The sequence below is a fragment of the Vipera ursinii genome (genome assembly GCF_947247035.1).
Source record: "Vipera ursinii genome assembly, contig: SUPER_Z_unloc_1, whole genome shotgun sequence".
Taxonomy (NCBI): domain Eukaryota; kingdom Metazoa; phylum Chordata; class Lepidosauria; order Squamata; family Viperidae; genus Vipera; species Vipera ursinii.
This window is the reverse complement of record NW_028148449.1, coordinates 460,551-478,520: the sequence shown is the minus strand read 5'-3', so window position 1 is coordinate 478,520 and position 17,970 is coordinate 460,551. Positions and strand designations below refer to the sequence as shown.

The 17,970-nt window shown below is 49.3% G+C and overlaps 1 protein-coding gene and 1 long non-coding RNA gene across 2 annotated transcripts in view; both read left to right on the top strand.

Annotated features, from left to right (window-relative positions):
• The window catches only part of LOC310650467, a 376,544-nt gene that overhangs the window by 309,051 nt on the left and 49,523 nt on the right, over positions 1–17,970 (top strand). The gene's annotated exons all lie outside the window — the stretch shown is intronic.
• Positions 10,862–16,876, top strand: LOC310650477 (uncharacterized protein; the record flags this gene model as incomplete). Its single annotated transcript, XM_083380026.1, has 4 exons — positions 10,862–10,942; positions 12,064–12,196; positions 12,675–15,892; positions 16,709–16,876. The coding sequence occupies exons 2-4, from the start codon at positions 12,100–12,102 to the stop codon at positions 16,874–16,876; spliced, it is 3,483 nt and encodes a 1,160-aa protein (XP_083236152.1). The 5' UTR covers positions 10,862–10,942; positions 12,064–12,099.

Genomic DNA, 17,970 nt, shown 5'->3' with positions numbered 1-17,970 from the left:
GAAGAGGGAAAGGAGAACGTATGAAAGTGACAGAAGGAGAAAGAAAATGAGAGAAAGAATTAGAATAGAAAGAGAAGGACACAGAATTAGAAGAGAGAATGAGGATAAAGAAAGAAAGGGAGAGAATGAGAAGAGAATGGAAAGGTGTAGATTATTATTCAGAAATTTCTAATGAGTCCAGAGGTAGAGAGAGGAAGCCACCGGAAAGTCAGAAATTCAGACAAGTTAATTACATGCAAATAAGAAAAAGTAGAACTTGCTAGCTAACTGAAACCGCAAGCAGAGGAAACACAAAAACAGGATAAGGTTTAGAGCTTAAGCTAGCAAAGGTAGAACCGCAAACAAATATAGGTATGATCAGTGCTTTTTTTGTAAAAGAAAAAGGTGCCGGAACTCACACATGTCATACAAACCGCCTTGCCTACCCTACAAGGTTCCATCCAAAAAAGGTGCCGGAACGCCATTCTGAGCCTTCTATGAGAAAAAAAGCCCTGGGTATGATTATAAGAATTGAGCTTTGTTCATAGAAAATTAGATGGCAATAGATAGGATGTGCAGAAAGGGGCTTCCTGGAACATGGGAGGGATAGTGGTTTGAGGCGGTCTGGAGTAGTTATTGGAGGAGTGGGGAAGGGGCGTTGAGTGGGCAAGGGGAGAGGGGAATCTGCATGGGGGTACGATGTAAAAATGTGTCAAACAGAGCTTTAAGGTGTGGCCGGACTCCTACAGTGTGTTTCAGCTCCCCAAGCCTTTGCAAGTGCTTCTTTTTCAACAAAACTTTGTTGCTGGAATTCCAAGTGAGTTTGTTCGTTTGTTTGTGGATCTTGAGCCACTTTCCAAACAGAATGAAAAGGGAGAAAGGGAAAGAATGAGGGTCAGAGGAAGAATGAGAGAATTGAGAAGAAAAAGAAGAAGGGAAAGAAAGAATTAGAAGAAAGAGAAAGAAGGACACAGTCTCAGGGGGAGAGAAGGAGGAGAGAGGGAGAGGAGGAGAAATAGATTGAGAGAACGACAGAGAGAGACAATTTTCTAGAAGAAAGGGAAAGAAGCGGGTATTAAAGAGAATGGAAGAATGACAGGGAAGGAGAAAGGGACGGAAGGAGAAAGAGAATGAGGAGAGAAAAAGAAGGAGAAAGAATTAGAATAGAGAGAATGAGAAAGAATGGTAGAATTAGAAGAGAAAAGGAAAGAGAATGAAATGAGACAGAATGAGGGAATGAGAAAGAGAAAGAATGATGAGGGAAAGAAAAAGAATGAGGGTGAGAGAAAGAATGAAAGAAAAGAGAATAAGGGAAAGAGAAGGAGAAAGAGTGAGAATGAGAAGAGAGAAAGGGAAAGAATGAGAAAGAATGAGGGTGAAAGAACGAGAGAAAATGAGAAGAAAAATAGAATAAATACGGGAAAGAAAGTGAGACGAAAGAGAGGAAGAATGACGGAATTAGGAGAGAATGAGGAAAAAGGCAGAGAATGAGAAGAGAGAGAAACGAGAAAGAAAGAATGAGAGAAAGAATGAGAGAAGATGTGAATGAGAGAATAAGGGGAAGAAAGAGAAGGAGAAAAGAGATTTATGATCGTATTTTAATGCTTCTTTCTGAAATCTAAGAAAGATCCAGAGAAACCATTTAAGCCCTTTGCAATAAGAGAAGCAGAAAATGTTTTCCATAAACGACTTCCCAACCAGAGGGGAGCAAATGCCTCTCTCGGTTCCTCGTTGTTCTATATCGGGGGTGTCCAAAGCCGGCAACTGTGGGACTTGTGGACTTCAACTCCCAGCATGCCCCAGCCAGCCCTGGAGGAGAAGCACCTCTAAAAGGGCAGGGGTCTTTCACGCTTCCTAAGCAGTGAGAACAACCAGCGGAACAGCTTGCCACCAGAAGTTGCGGATGCTCCAACCCTGGAGGTTTTTAAAGAAGAGACGGGACAGCCATTTGCCTGAAATGGTCAAGGGTCTCCTCCCTGAGCAGGGGATTGGACTAGAGGACCTCCGAGGACCCTTCCAACTCTGTTATCCTGTAAGGGTCTCCCACTTGAGCAGGGGGCTGGACTAGATGACTTCAGAGGCCCCTTCCAACTCTTGTTCTCTAAGGGTCTCCTGCTCGAGCAGGGGGCTGGACTAGAGGACCTCCGAGGGCCCTTCCAGCTCCATTGTGATCGAGCGAGGTCTTTCCTCTCGCATCCTCTCCGCTTCCTGAGAGACCCTGAGGTTTCTCCCCAATCAGCTTCCTCCCAGGTGGGCTGGAGCACCTGCCCTTCCCTCTCCTGAGCGGGGAGCTCCGAAAGGGAAAGTTGGAAGGGAAAGGGAAAGCTGCCAGTTCAGCCGGAGCCTTTCAGAGAAATAGCCTGTTCCCTGGTCTGTTCCAGCTCTATCCTATGCTATCCTAACCTATCCTATCCTAGACCTATCCTATCTTTCCTATCCTATCCTGTCCTGTGTCCTATCCTATACCCTATCCTATATCATATCCTATATCATATCTCATAGCCTGTAGCCTATCCTATTCTATATCCTATCTTTCCTATCCTATCCTGTCTCCTATCCTATCTCATATCTCCTATCCTATCTCCTATCCTATCCTATCCTATCCTATCCTATCCTATCTAGCATTCTATTCCTATTCTATTCTATTCTATTCTATTCTATTCTATTCTATTCTATTCCATTCCATTCTATTCCATTCCATATTTTCTATTCTATTCTATTCTACTCTTTCCATATTCTATTCTATTCTAATTTTATTCTATTCTATTAATTCCATTCCATATTTTCTATTCTATTCTATTCTATTCTATTCTATTCTATTCTATTCTATTCTATTCTATTCTATTCTATTCTATTCCGTATTTTCTATCCTATCCTATATCCTATCCTATCTCCTATCCTATCCTATCTCCTATCCTATATATCTCATATCCTATATCATATCCTATATCTCATAGCCTATAGCCTATCCTATTCTATATCCTATCTTTGCTATCCTATCCTGTCCTGTGTCCTATCCTATACCCTATCCTATCTCATATCCTATATATCTCCTATCCTATCCTATATCCTATCCTATTCTATATCCTATCTTTCCTATCCTATCCTATCTTTCCTGTCCTCTATCCTATCCTCTATCCTATTTTTCCTATCCTATCCTATCCTATCCTATCCTATCCTATCCTATCCTATCCTATCCTATATAGCATTGCATTCTATTCTATTCTATTCTATTCTATTCTATTCTATTCTATTCTATTCTATTCTATTCTATTCTGTATTTTCTATCCTATCCTATATCCTATCCTATCTCCTATCCTATCCTATCTCCTATCCTATATATCTCATATCCTATCTCATATCCTATATCTCATAGCCTATAGCCTATCCTATTCTATATCCTATCTTTGCTATCCTATCCTGTCCTGTGTCCTATCCTATACCCTATCCTATCTCATATCCTATATATCTCCTATCCTATCCTATATCCTATCCTATTCTATATCCTATCTTTCCTATCCTATCCTATCTTTCCTGTCCTCTATCCTATCCTCTATCCTATTTTTCCTATCCTATCCTATCCTATCCTATCCTATATAGCATTGCATTCTATTCTATTCTATTCTATTCTATTCTATTCTATTCTATTCTATTCTATTCTATTCTATTCTATTCTATTCTATTCTATTCTATTCTATTCTATTCTATTCTAATCTCCTATCCTATCCTATAGCCTATCCTATTCTATATCCTATCTTTCCTATCCTATCCTGTCCTGTGTCCTATCCTACACCCTATCCTATCTCCTATTCTATCTCCTATCCTATCCTATCTTATCCTATCCTGTCCTGTTCTCCCCCAGGACCCCAACTTGGAGCACCATTGAAGCAAGCAGGCCTCAAAGGGTGGAGAGTCAGCGTTGCCCTCCCCCCCCCCCGGAAGCCTTTTCAAAGCAAGGAAAGCGAAACTCCTTTTTGCAGCCAAGAGTTGTTGGCCGCTTTCAAGGGTTGCGCAATCTCCGGACTCTCCCCCCCCCATGGAAATCTCCGCCTGCAATCAGAAGGACGGGGAGATCCGGCAGAGCAGCAGCCACGGAGAGCAGTGGATCCACCGGATCCCTTCAACTAGGTGAGAGACACCTCCCCCCCCCCGCTCCAAAGCGCCAAGACCCCCGAGTTGGCATTGCTGTGGCGACAGAGAGGAACTGGGTGAGGCGGGTGGGGGTCTTCCTGGGCATCTGGTGGGAAGGGGGGGGGTCAAGGGCCGACTCCTTTGACGTGACTACAAGGGGTCCCTCGTCTGGAAGGGCGGGGGAGCAGACCAAAGCTCTTGCAGGGATTGGGTTTGGTTAGTCGAGAGAAAAGGAGGAGGGGGGGAGGATATGATAGCAGCATTCCAGTATTTGGGGGGGGGCTTCCCCAAAGGAGAGGAAGGGGTTCACCTATTCTCCAAAGCCCCAGAAGGCAGGAGAAGAAGCAACGGATGGAATCTGATCAAGGAGAGAAGCAATGTGGAATTCAGGGGAAGGTCCTAACGGTGGGGACAATTAGCCAGTGGAACTGCTTGCCACCAGAGGTTGTGGGTGCTTCATTACTGGAGGCTTTTAAGAAGCGACTGGACAGCCATTTGTCTGAAATGGTATAGGGTTTCCTGTCTTAGCAGGGGGTTGGACTAGATGACCTCCAAGGTCCCTTCCAACTTATTATCATTATCATTATTCCCGCCAAGTTGACTGCAGCCTGGACTGGAGAAGTCCAATCCGTGTTGCTGTAGAACCATTAGCATCTCATCATACACATGACAAGGTCTTTCCAAAGCTCAATACATAACAGATAGCATCACCACCAGATGGATTCGTAGCTGGCTGACAGGCCGTACTCAGCGTGTTGTCCTCGATGGAGCTGCATCTACATGGAAGGAAGTGTGTAGTGGGGTGCCCCAGGGCTCTGTTCTGGGCCCAGTGCTCTTCAACATCTTCATTAATGATTTGGATGAGGGGATAGATGGGGAACTCATCAAATTTGCAGACGACACCAAGCTGGCAGGAATAGCCAATACTCCAGAAGATAGGCTTAAGATACAGGAGGATCTGGAGAGACTCGAACACTGGGCGCTATCTAACAAAATGAAATTCAATGGTGAAAAAAGTAAGGTTCTACATTTAGGCAGGAAAAATCAAATGCACGGGTATAGTATAGGTGGTACCTTGCTCAATAGTAGTAACTGTGAGAGAGATCTCGGAGTCCTAGTGGACAATCACTTCAATATGAGCCAGCCGTGTGCTGCAGCTGCCAAAAAAGCCAACACAGTGCTAGGCTGCATTAACAGAGGGACAGAATCAAGATCACGTGAAGTACTAATACCACGTTACAAGGCCTTGGTAAGGCCACACCTGGAATACGGCATCCAGTTTTGGTCACCACGATGTAAAAAAGATGTCGAGACTCTAGAAAGAGTACAGAGAAGAGCAACAAAGATGATTGGGGGACTGGAGGCTAAAACATATAGGGAACGGTTGCTGGAATTGGGTATGTGTAGTTTAACAAAGAGAAGACTGAGGGGTGACATGATAGCAGTGTTCCAATATCTCAGGGGCTGCCCCAAAGAAGAGGCAGTCAAGCTATTCTCCAAAGCACCTGAAAGCAGGACAAGAAGCAACGGATGGGAACTAGTCAAGGAGAGAAGCAACCTAGAACTAAGGAGAAACTTTCTGACAGTGAGAACAATTAGCCAGTGGAACCACCTGCCTCCAGAAGTGGTGAATGCTCCAACACTGGAAGTTTTTAAGAAGAGACTGGACAGCCATTTGTCTGAAATGGTATAGGGTTTCCTGCCTGAGCAGGGGGTTGGACTAGATGACATCCAAGGTCCCTTCCAACTTTATTATTATTATTATTATTATTATTATTATTATTATTATTATTATTATTATTATTATTATTATTATTATTATAGAATAGAATAAGAATAATAGAATAGAAGAATAGAATAGAATAGGATAGAATAGAATAGAAAATACGGAATAGAATAGAATAGAATAAGAATAATATAATAGAAGAATAGAATAAGAATAGAATAAGAATAATATAATAGAAGAATAGAATAGAATAGAATAAAATAAGAATAGAAATAGAATAGGACAGGATAGGATAGGATAGGATAGGACAGGAGATATAGGATAGGATACAGGATACACGACAAGATATGTTAGGATAGGAAAGATAGGATAGGATAGGTTATAGGATAGGATAGGATATAAGATAGGTTATAGGGTATGTTAGGAGAGGATAGGATAGGATATAGGATAAGATACAGGACAGGATAGGATAGGAAAGATGGGATAGGATAGGATAGCTGATAGGATAGGATAGGATAGGAGACATAGGACAGGATATAGGATAGGTTATAGGATAGGATAGGATAGAGCTGGAACAGACCAGGGAACAGGCTATTCTGGTTGAAGACCACAAATACTGTTCGAATTCTCACATTTTTGGTGCTCTGCCTGGGGTTTTTGTGTGTGTGTGTGTGTGTGTGTGTGTGTGTGTGTGTGTGTGTTTCTGTGTGTGTGTTTGCTGACCCCGTCGGTCAAGCCGCCTTCCTTGTGCAACGTCCAGCCCCACTTTCGCTTTCCAGGACCCGCGGAGATTTCTCGGAAAGGCTCCGGCTGAACTGGCAGCTTTCCCTTTCCCTTCCGACTTTCGCTTTCGGAGCTCCCCGCACGGGAGGGGGAAGGGCGGCTGCTCCGGCCCACCTGGGAGGAAGCCAATTGGGGAGAAACCTCGGGGTCTCTCAGGAGGCGGAGAGGATGCGAGAGGAAAGACCTCGCTCGATCAGAATGGAGCTGGAAGGGCCCTCGGAGGTCCTCTAGTCCAGCCCCCTTGCTCCAGCGGGAGACCCTTAGAGAATAACAGAGTTGGAAGGGCCCTCGGAGGTCCTCCAGTCCAGCCCTCTGCTCGAGCGGGAGACCCTTAGAGAATAACAGAGTTGGAAGGGACCTTGGAGGTCCTCTAGTCCAGCCCCCTGCTCGAGCGGGAGACCCTTACAGAATAACACAGTTGGAAGGGCCCTCGGAGGTCATCTAGTCCAGCCCCCTGCTCGAGCGGGAGACCCTTACAGAATAACAGAGTTGGAAGGGACCTCCGAGGTCCTCCAGTCCAGCCCTCTGCTCGAGCGGGAGACCCTTAGAGAACAAGAGTTGGAAGGGCCCTCGGAGGTCATCTAGTCCAGCCCCCTGCTCGAGCGGGAGACCCTTACAGAATAACAGAGTTGGAAGGGACCTCGGAGGTCATCTAGTCCAGCCCCCTGCTCGAGCGGGAGACCCTTAGAGAACAAGAGTTGGAAGGGCCCTCGGAGGTCATCTAGTCCAGCCCCCTGCTCGAGCGGGAGACCCTTACAGAATAACAGAGTTGGAAGGGACCTCGGAGGTCATCTAGTCCAGCCCCCTGCTCGAGCGGGAGACCCTTACAGAATAACAGAGTTGGAAGGGACCTCAGAGGTCCTCCAGTCCAGCCCTCTGCTCGAGCGGGAGACCCTTAGAGAACAAGAGTTGGAAGGGCCCTCGGAGGTCATCTAGTCCAGACCCATGCTCGAGCAGGAGACCCTTACAGGTGCTCCATCACTGGAGGTTTTTAAGGTTTTTAAGAAGAGACTGGGCAGCCACTGCTCTGAAATGGTAGGGGGTTGGACTATAAGACCTCCAAGGTTCCTTCCAACTCTATTCTGATTGATTGATAGAATCCAGACAGGCCATGCTAAGGCAAAGCTCTTTAAGTGGAGAATGGCTGAGAGCTCTCAAGGCAACTGTGGTAGACCAGAACAAACTATAACGCATATAGTTGGAGAACCTTCTCCTCACGAACTTTCAAGGCACCCAAGACTATCTCATCGCAGTTATACCAGAAGCAGTTTGATGGTTAGATATCGAAAGATAACGTCTATCCCATTGCAATTCTATGGCACCATGTTATGGAGGTCACCACTGATCTTCTCGGCCTGGGCAATGGAATGGAGGGACTTCCTCTTCTGCCTCTCTCGTCTTCCTTCCTCCTCTCCTTTCCACCCTTCTTCCATCCACCTTTCCTTTGTTGCTTCCTCCCATCCATCCATCTTTCTTCCTTCTCTGCCCCCTTCGTCTTCCTTCTTTCCCCCATCCATCCATCCTTCTTTCTTTCCTTCCTTCCTATCCATCTCCTTCCCTGTCTTCTCTCCCTCCCTTGCCAGACTCCAGAATGGCTCTGAGGGGCTGGATCCTCAAAATAGGGACGCAGCTTTAGAAAGAAAAAAAAAAGCCCCAATCACCCAACAGGCAACCAGTAGCCCCCACAGCCTGGCCCAGCAGAAGGCCCAGTTGCAGAATCGGGTGCAGAAGAGGGAGGGGCGAGTCACGTGGCCCGTTGGGGGAGGGAGAACCCACTGTGAGGGGGGGGCACTACGACCCACGGGGGAGGTGGGGGGGCGCCTCAAACTCCCCCCCTCCCAAACTCCGTGAAGCTCCTTCCGTTCAGCAGCCGCTTCAGGGAAAGGTCGTCAGGGGGAGCCAGGCCGCGCCCACTTACAGCCGATTGGCTGGAGAGGCCCGGCGCCTGAGGCGATCTGCGCTGGGATTGGTCGTTCTGGGTGTGGAGGGGGAGGGGGAGTTTCCCCTTTCTTTTCCCGCCTTTTTCCCCCCCCCTCTTTCCTCCTGGCCGCCCTTTTGCGCTCCGTCCGTTTACCTCAGGATTTCCCTCGTGATTTCCTCCCTAAAATAATCGGGGTGTTTTTTTCCCTTTGTGATATTTACCGTGTATTGGACGAACGCTACTTTTTCCTTACGTTCCGTGGGGAGAAAAAAGTCCAGCGTAAACAATGAACTGAAGGAATACCTCACTAAAAATCATCTTTTTGAGGACCGAGCACAAAAGGGCGGCCGGGAGGGGGGGGGAAAAGCGGGGGGGGGGGAAACTCTCCCCTCCCTCTTTTGGACCCTATTCTGCAACTGGGCCTTTACTGGGCGAGGCTGTGGGGCCTAGTGGTTTCCTGTTGGATGATTGGGGCTGTTCGTTCTTTTAAAAAACACACAAAGCTATTCCTATTTTGAGGGTAAAGCCCCTTGGAGCCATTCTGGAGTCTGGGAAGGAAGGAAAGAAGAAAGAGAGAGAAGGAAAACGAGAAGAGAGGGAGAGGAGGAAGACAGGGAGGGGAGGAGATGGAGAAGGAAGGAAGGAAAGAAAGAAGGGCGGATGGGGAAGGAAGGAAGATGAAGGAGGCAGAGAAGGAAGGATGGATGGATGGAGCAAGGAAGGAAGACAAGGGAGAGAAGGAATGACATGGATGGGAGGAAGCAAGAAAAGAGTTAGATGAAGGAAGGAAGATGAATGGAAGGAGAAGGAAGGAAGAGGGAAGCAGGGAAGAAAAGAGATACATTGGGGAAGGAAGAGGATGGAGAGAAGGAAGGAAAACAAGGGAGAGAAGGAATGACGGATGGGAGGAAGCAACAAGAAAGTTGGATGAAGGAAGCTGAATGGAAGGAGAAGTAAGGAAAACAGAAGCAGGGAAGGAAGAGGATGGAGAGAAGGAAGGAAAACAAGGGAGGCAAAGAAGGAAGGATTACGAGGGAGGCAGAGAAGGAAGGAAGGAAATGGATGGGGGAAGGTAGGATGAGGGAGGGAAGGAAGGAAGGAAAGATGGATGGGGGAAGGAAGACAAGGGGGAGAGAAGGAAGGAAGATGGGTGAGTGGAATCAAAGTTCGATGGAGGAAGGGAGGAAAGAAGACAACGGAAGACAGAAGGAGAGAAGGAAGGAAGACGAGAGAGGCAGAAAAGGAAGTCCCTCCATTCCATTGCCCAGGCTGAGAAGATCAGTGGTGACCTCCATAACATGGTGCCATAGAATTGCAATGGGATAGATGTTATCTTTCGATATCTAAGGAAGCTAACCATCAAACTGCTTCTGGTGTCACTCCAATAATAATCTCAGGTGCCTCCAAAGTTAATGAGATGTTCTCAGACTATTATGTGTTATAGTTTGTTCTGGTGTGCCACAGTTGTCTTGCGAGCTCTCAGCTATTCCCCGCTTAAAGAGCTTTGCCTTAGCATGGCCTGTCTGGATTCTATCAGTCAATCAGAATGGAGTTGGAACCTTGGAGATGATCTAGTCCAACCCCCTACCACAGGCATGTCAAACTCGTATCGGAACTTTTTCCCATTGCCGAAAATGGGGTGGGCGCGGCTTCTCCGTGACGCTCCAGCCCGTGGGCCGGCAGTTTGACACCCCTGCCCTACCATTTCAGACAAGTGGCTGTCCAGTCTCTTTTTAAAAACCTCCAGTGATGGAGCACCTGTAACTTCTGATGGCAAGCTGTTCCACTGGTTAATCCTCACTCATTGTCACGAAGTTTCTCCTTCATTCCAGGCGGTTACTCTCCTTGATTTGTTTCCGTCTGTTTTTTCTTGTCCTGACTTCAGATGCTTTGGAGAATAAGTTGACACCCTCCTCTTCTTTGTGGCAGCCCCTCAAATACTGGAAGACTGCTATCATGTCCCCCCCACCAGCCTTTCTTTTCTCTAGACTGGCCATACCCAAATCCTGCAACCGTTCTTCATATTTTGATCTCCAGGCCTTTAATCAACTTAGTTGCTCTTCTCTGCACTTTTTCCAAAGTCTCAAACTCCTTTTTGTAATGTGATCAAAACTAGTTGCCCTATTCCAGATGTGGCCTTACTAAGCTTCACAAAGCGGTACTAATCCTTCCTGTGATTCTGATTCTATGCCTCCGTTTATACAACCAAGAGTCGTACTGTATTATTAGCTTTCTTGGCTGCTATGAGACCCAATCTCGTACAATCTCTGAACTCTGTTCCCATCATAAAATCCATCATCAACCCTGCCTGCGGTTCAAATGACGGAAAGATCTAGCAGAGAAGCAGCAAAGGAGAGCAGTAGATCCGCCTGCCGCCAGAGATTCCGGACTCCTCCAACCAGGTGAGGACCCCAGAAGCAGTGAGACCTCCGAGTTGGCGTTTGCGGTGGCAGCGGAGAGGAGTGGGGCGAGAGCAGGGCTGTTCCTGGGTATCTGGTGGAAAGCGGGTCAATCCTGGACTGGGCTGCTCCCTGCTTTTACACGAGAGCAAGTGGCCCCTTCTCTGGGAAACGCGAAGGGGGGAATAGGAGAGCCTCAAGGTTAGCAAAGGCCGTTTCCACAGGTCAAAGGATTTAGCAACGGATGTGACGGAAATGCACATGTGTTGTTGGGTCGCGGGGGCAGATATTCCAGGAAATTTGGGGAGAGGGGTTGCTCTTTTTCAGGAAGGCTGTTGAATTCTGACCAGACAGCCAAACATGGGGAGAGCTGGAATGGGGAGGGGGGAGGGAGGGGACACCTTCATCCAAAGCCCCCACACCATTCGGAATCTCAATCCCCCCCAACTCCCCAGGAATTTTTCCAGCGAGATTCTAAGATCTTCCCAGATAAATCAGACTTTGCTCTTTGTGCTGGGGGGGGGGGAATGGAGGATAGGAGGGGCTTATTGCCTGGAGACAAAGAACTTTTGTTCTTGTTCTGGCTTCCCTGAAAACTTGCTGTGGCTTGGCTGAAGTCCGAAGGTTGGAGGGCTCCTTCCAGCAGGGAGGGAGGAAGGAGGAAGAAGGCAGGCATGTCCGCGTGTGACTTCCTTCTCAATCAGTCAACCAATCAATCAGAGTAGAGCCGGACGGGGCCTTGGAGGTCTTCTAGTCCAACCCCCTGCTCGAGCAGGAGACGCTTGCAGAATCATAGAATCGCAAAGTCCAGGCAGAGTCCTCAGTTGACACCATGGGTGTGACCCTAATCCCGGGAAACTCGCTCCTCTCCTCAAAACGCCCGTCTCATCTTTGCTGGAGGAATTGCCACTTTTGGTTTCTTGACGGCTTCAGCGCATCCACCAGCTAGGCATTGTGACTGCAGCTCCTGCCGCCCTGCTCTGGGCAAGAGAGCCTTCTTCAGCCATCCCAGAAACTGGACTACCATCAGTGGGTGGGGGGAGACTTGAGGCCACACCTGCATCCCCTCGCAGAGTCATAAGTCAGTCTCGGCCTCCCCCAGATGGTTCCTCTCTCTTTTGCAGGGCACGAGAAGCACCAGCAGCACCCAAGTGCCAAGCATGGCCGTGGCAGAGGATGCCATCGAGATTTCAGCCCTCGGTCGCCCCTTCCAGCTGGGGATGCTGTACGACTGTCGCAAGGATGCCCTCATCCCCGGTAGGAACCAAAGGAGAGGCTGATGGGTGGGCATCCCTGGCAGGAAACCTGGGAGGGAGGGAGGGAGGGAGACAAGCACTGCCATCAGTGCGCAGGCTTAGCCCAAGGACACTTAAGAGCTGGCATCCTGAACACAGGGCCTGCTAGTACCAGCTAGCTGAGTAGGGTCTTCTGCCTGGAATGTGCATCAAGCCCTTGGCCTAGCATGCAGCAGTGCTGGCCCTGACTACCAAACATGGGGTGGGTTTCCATACCAAACTTCCTGAAATGCTTTGGGAAATGACAAAATCTCTCTCCTCAGTCGAAAGACTTTTTGGGGTTTTGCAGTATTTTGCAAAACAGACAATTTCCTTGGTGATTGCTGGACAGAACAAATAAAGTTATCCTCAGAGAGAAATGATGTGCCCTTGTCCAAGATCTCTGGGGTTTCTCTATCCAGTATCAGATTTATCTCACGATCTTCTCCTGTTCCATGCAGGGGTCACCCTTTGGGACTACAACTCTCTGCAGAAGGACCTGACCACCAGGCCTCAGCCCAATACAGCAACTATAATCATTGCATCTGACAGTATTGATGACAAGGCCTCTGCCCTGGACATCTCAGCATCACTCAAGGCCAGTGTCCTGGGGGGGCTGATTGATGTGAGAGGATCAGCCAAATATTTTCACGACACCAAGAAGTCCAAGAAACAAGCCAGAGTCACCGTTCTGTACAAAACCACCACCAGGTATGAACAGCTGACCATGAGTCACCTGGGAATCCAGAATATCTCCTACCCAGCAGTCTTTGAGCATGGCACGGCCACCCACGTGGTCACCGCCATCCTCTTCGGAGCCCAGGCTTTCTTTGTGTTTGACCGAGATGATTCTTCAACAGAAATGGTAAAAAATATAGAAGGAGACCTCCACGTTACAATCAAGAAGATGATATCCGTCACAGGACAAGCAGATATGAAGCTAAACGAGAAGGAGAAAGAGAATGCTTTCAAGTTCAGTTGCATGTTTCATGGAGACTTTTCTCTGGAGAAAAATCCAGTGACCTTCCAAGATGCCATGACAATTTACGAGACTCTGCCAAAAATGTTAGGGAAAGATGGGGAGAAGGCTGTGCCTATGAGGGTCTGGCTCTACCCACTGACCAAACTGGACACCAGAGCAGCTAAGATGGTCCGTGAGATCAGCCTAGCGTTGATCTTTGATGCTGAAAAGATCTTGGAGGACCTCAACGAACTCCGGATGCAAAGCAACGATCTAGCCAAGAATCCCATTTGTGACACCTTCCCTGAGATCCAGAGGAAGATCAAGCAGTTCAAGGACCTCTGCAAACAACACAGGCAGACTTTCCAGAAACAGCTGGCCAGAACGTTGCCTTCCATCCGGGGTGGAGGGCAGGAGGAAGCGACCCTGGTGGACATCTTGTTGTCCGTCAACCAGTCGCCCTTCAACAGTCAAAAGCTCCCTGAATTTCTGGTCACCAAGAAAAGGGAAATTAACTTTGTCAAATCTTACCTGATGATTCTAAGTAACATGCAAGTTATCTCATCTCAGAACAAGCTGGAGGAGATAGTGCTGAACCCCCAGAATGTATACGTGGTCGCCTTTATTTTCACCTCTTTGTATAAGAAGGAGCCATTTCTGTTGAGCTTACAGGACTGGCTTCAGGAGCAATTCTTGGAAGAATCAGCTAAGTCCACAAGGTCCAGTCCTGGGCAGGACGAAGACGTGGCCTGGTTTGAGAACAAGGGGTGGACCCGAAATGCTCGCCAAGCTGCCAAATCCATCCAAGACTTTTTCAGTGTCAATCGATCGAATGAGAAGGTCCGCTTTGTTGTGGCCTCACTCCCAGATGTGGACACCCCAGGAGCATCAATATACCTTTATGAAGACGGAGAGCTGGTCAGCAAGAACTTTGAGTTGCCCTCAAAACCTCTCCCTTTCCTGATCAGCGAACTGAGACACGACAGCATTCAGCTGAAGTTTCAGCCCGCTGAATACGGGAGGGCTACAATCTCCAGCTACCTGGTAGAGTACAAGATTGCAGGGGAAGAGGACTGGAAGACCGTGAGGACAGAGGACGCCGGGGAGATGTTCCTGCTGAAAGATCTGCCTCCAAACACAGAGTACCAGTTCAAGTACGCTGCTGGTTGCAAGCCGGGCCTTAGTAAATCCAGTGACCTGAGCCCGCCCATAAAGACCCTTCCCACCAGCCCTCCTGAGAAATTAAGAACGGTCACCGTGGCATCTTCTGTCATCTCTGTGGCCTGGATGAGTCCCAGCGTCATTGCCTCAGGAGTTGTGGTCAAGGAGTACAAGGTGGAGTACAGAACAGTGGAGGCTGGAGATGGGAACGACCAGTGGACTGAAAAAAGTACTGGGAGAAAAACAGAGTTTTACCCCGTCGAAGGTCTGAAGCCCCAGACGAAGTATAGAATACGGGTGTCCGCCGTGTGTGATAATGGAGCTCTGGGTGTCCTCAGCGAGGAGGTGGAGGTCTCCACGTCAATGGAGGAAGAAGATGCAGACAACAAAGCCCGCCAGTTCCTTCAGGAAAGCTCCCTGGTGGAGGACAGACAGCCATTAGTGTTCGCCCTTCCTCTGGCGAAAGTCCCCTTAGATACACACTGTCTCCTGTACCAGCTTGGAGAGGAGAACTTGGAAGTGCCCAACAAAGTGATTCTGGTGATGGGAGCAACAGGGTGTGGGAAAACCACCCTGATCAACGGGATGATCAATTATATCCTGGGTGTCCAGTGGGGAGATAATTTCCGATTCAAACTCATTCATGAAACCATCCAGAGAAGCGAAGCTGGAAGCAGGACGTCTGAAGTCACAGCCTACGTGGTGAATCATCGGAAGGGTTTCCGGATCCCCTATTCTCTCACAATAATCGACACTTCGGGATTTGGAGGCACAAGAGACGCAGAGCAAGACAAGCTGGTTGAGGAGCAGCTCTTGGAGCTTTTCTCCACCCCAGGGGGCATTGACCACATTGATGCCATCTGCTTGGTTGCCCAGGCCTTCCTTGCCCATCCAACTCACGCCCAGAAATGTGTCTTTGATTCCCTGCTCTCCATGTTGGGAAAAGACGTGAAGGATAACGTCCAACTCCTGATCACCTTTTCAGATGGGGGGACACCACCTGTCCTGGAGGCCGTCATGGAGGCTGACCTGACGTGTGCTCGGGACGAGTCGGGAACCCCTCTGCACTTCAGATTCAACCATTCCGCCCTCTTCGCTCACCGAGAAAACGGAGGAAGCCGTAATGCTGCTGCTGAAATGTTCTGGGAAATGAGCACCGAGAGCATGAAGAATTTCTTTGAGTCGTTAAAAATGCTGGAGAGGAAAAGTTTAGCCTTGACCACGGAGGTCCTCAAGGAACGTCAGGAGCTGGAAGCTGCTCTTAGAAGACCTCCCCCTCCTAACGTTGAACCAGTCCAGCCAAAGAGTTTCCAGATCAGTATTGATGCATTAGCTGTTGGGAAGCCTTCCGTCTCCAGGTACCAGGTGGAATATCGGATCGCAGGAGAGGAAAATTGGAAAAGTCTCCATGCCGAAGGTCCTCAGGATCAATTCTCCCTGGAAGATGTCCACCTAAATCTTCAGTACCAATTCCGATGCGCTGCAGTGACTCAAGTAGGGCTCGGTCAATGGAGCAAGGCAGTCACTTGCATCTGTCCTACATGGAGGCCTGAAAAGGTGAGGAGGTGAAGAATGGGGAAGAGGAGGGAAGGAGGAGGAGGAATTAGAATAGAATAGGGGATGGGCATCTGCAGGGCAAGTGGGGAGGGCGGTGGGAGGCTCAGGGGGGTCCTTCCATTGCAGGCAGGTGAGTGGGGGAGGTGGGTGAGGGGCCCTGCCCAGGTAGAAGCGCTGAGTCTGGAGGGGGTGAGGAGGGTCAGGGGGGGTCTTTCCTGGCCAGTCTGGGGAAGGGGAGACCAGGGGTGGGGGGAAAAATCCGAACAAGGGGAGGTGCTGAGCGAAGTGCGGGGGAGGGGGACAGAGGAGACCCAGGGAGTCCTTCCGCAAAAGCGCAGGTGGGGAGGAGGAGGGGGGATCTGCCCAGGGGAAACACTGAGCTGGAGTTTGGGGTGGGGGTGGGTGGGAGGGACAGCTTGGAGGGGCAGAAGCGGGCGAGGATCAGACCCTTCGATCCCGGCAGCCGAAGCTAGGATCCCGGGAATCGCCGGCAGACGCGGCCGCTCCCTGCATCTCCCCAAATCTCCCCGGAGGGAAAGCCTCCCGGGATCCACGCAAGAAGGGCGCAAGAAGGGTCCTCCACTTGCTTTCTGCTCCCCCTCCCTCCCTGCCCCTCCTTTCTCCCTGGCTCCCTTCAGAGCATCTCAGACCCCCTCCCTTAGCTGGGGGGATGGTCCAGAGCAGCCTTGAAGGGGTGGAGGACCAGGCTGTGGTTTCAGGGTCCGAAGGACCGGGGGGGGCAGCCGGCTCTCTCTGCCCCACTGGACACACCGTGGCCACGTCTGACCCGTGTTTTTTCCTTTCCACTCTTCCAAGGAACTATGGAGGAAGAGATCAGCCTGGGTAAGCGAGGGGGACAAGCGTTGTGGTGGGGGCAGCATGACAGCCACTTGGGACGGCGAGCTGATGCCAGTTCAGAGGAAGAGCTGTGCTGGATGGGTCTCTCCCCATAGCAAACAGCCAGAGCCTCGCTGGCCGGCCTAGAGGAGGGGATGCCTTGGCCCCTCTGTGGAGACCCCCTCCCCACTCCTGTGCACAGTTGCCTCCCTCCCTGAGAGGGTCCCTTGCCCACAGATGGGCCTCCTTCCACAGTCCCTGCTGTTCTGTGGGCTCGTGTGAAATCTCTTGATTCCTTTGTGTAACTGTGAGATGGTCTCATGAGGTCGATGTTCGTTAAGGTGCTTCCAAGTAAAAGGCATCACGCAGGAATGCAATCATTCAAAGCTTTATTTAATGATAAAGTAAATAGAAAGAGTTCCCTGGCATGGAGGCATCCATTCCTGGGTTGAGCTCAGTAGATCAGCAAGCAAGCAAGCAGAAGAGAGAACAAAGAGAACAGAGCAAGCTGAGAGCAGCCCCTTGAGCAGAGGTATTTATGGGGGGTCTCAGCCCCTCCCTAACCATAAAACTCTCTTGCCAATGGGGCTGCAGGGGCCGAGGACCCCTGACCCACCAGTGGGTCAACCTTTTTGGGGAACTGCCATGGCTGGCACAAAACATCTAACAATTCCCCTTCTTGCCAGCCAATGACAGGGACCAGTGAATGTATGTGAGGGGGCGAGCAGGTGTCATATACATGTATATACACGTTCAGAAGGCCAAACACAAACGCTTACACAGAAGGTTGTGCCGGTCAATGGGAACAGGTTTGGTGAACAGATCAGCTATCTGGTCAGTTGTGTTACAATGCTCAACATGTATAAACCCCTCTTTGGCAAGCTGCCTGACATTTTTATAGCGTATGTCTATGTGGCGGGACCTAGAGCCCACTGCATATGCCCCCGAGATTGCAATTGCAGCCGTATTATCTTCTTGAACGTGGATGGGCAGAGAAGGAGGTGCCCAGATGCTCGTTATCAGAGCATCGAAACAAATCAAATCATTGGCCGTGTCTGACAGGCTGGCATATTCAGCCTTGGCCGTGGAGCAATAAACAAATTTTTGCTGCCTAACATGCCAATGGATAGGACAGCCATTTAGCAATATGAGGAAACCAGAGGTGCTCCGTCTACTCTTGGTGTCGCCAGCCCAGTCTGCGTCTGAGTAAGCGGAGAGCTGGGCCGTCTTCCCCCTCTCTG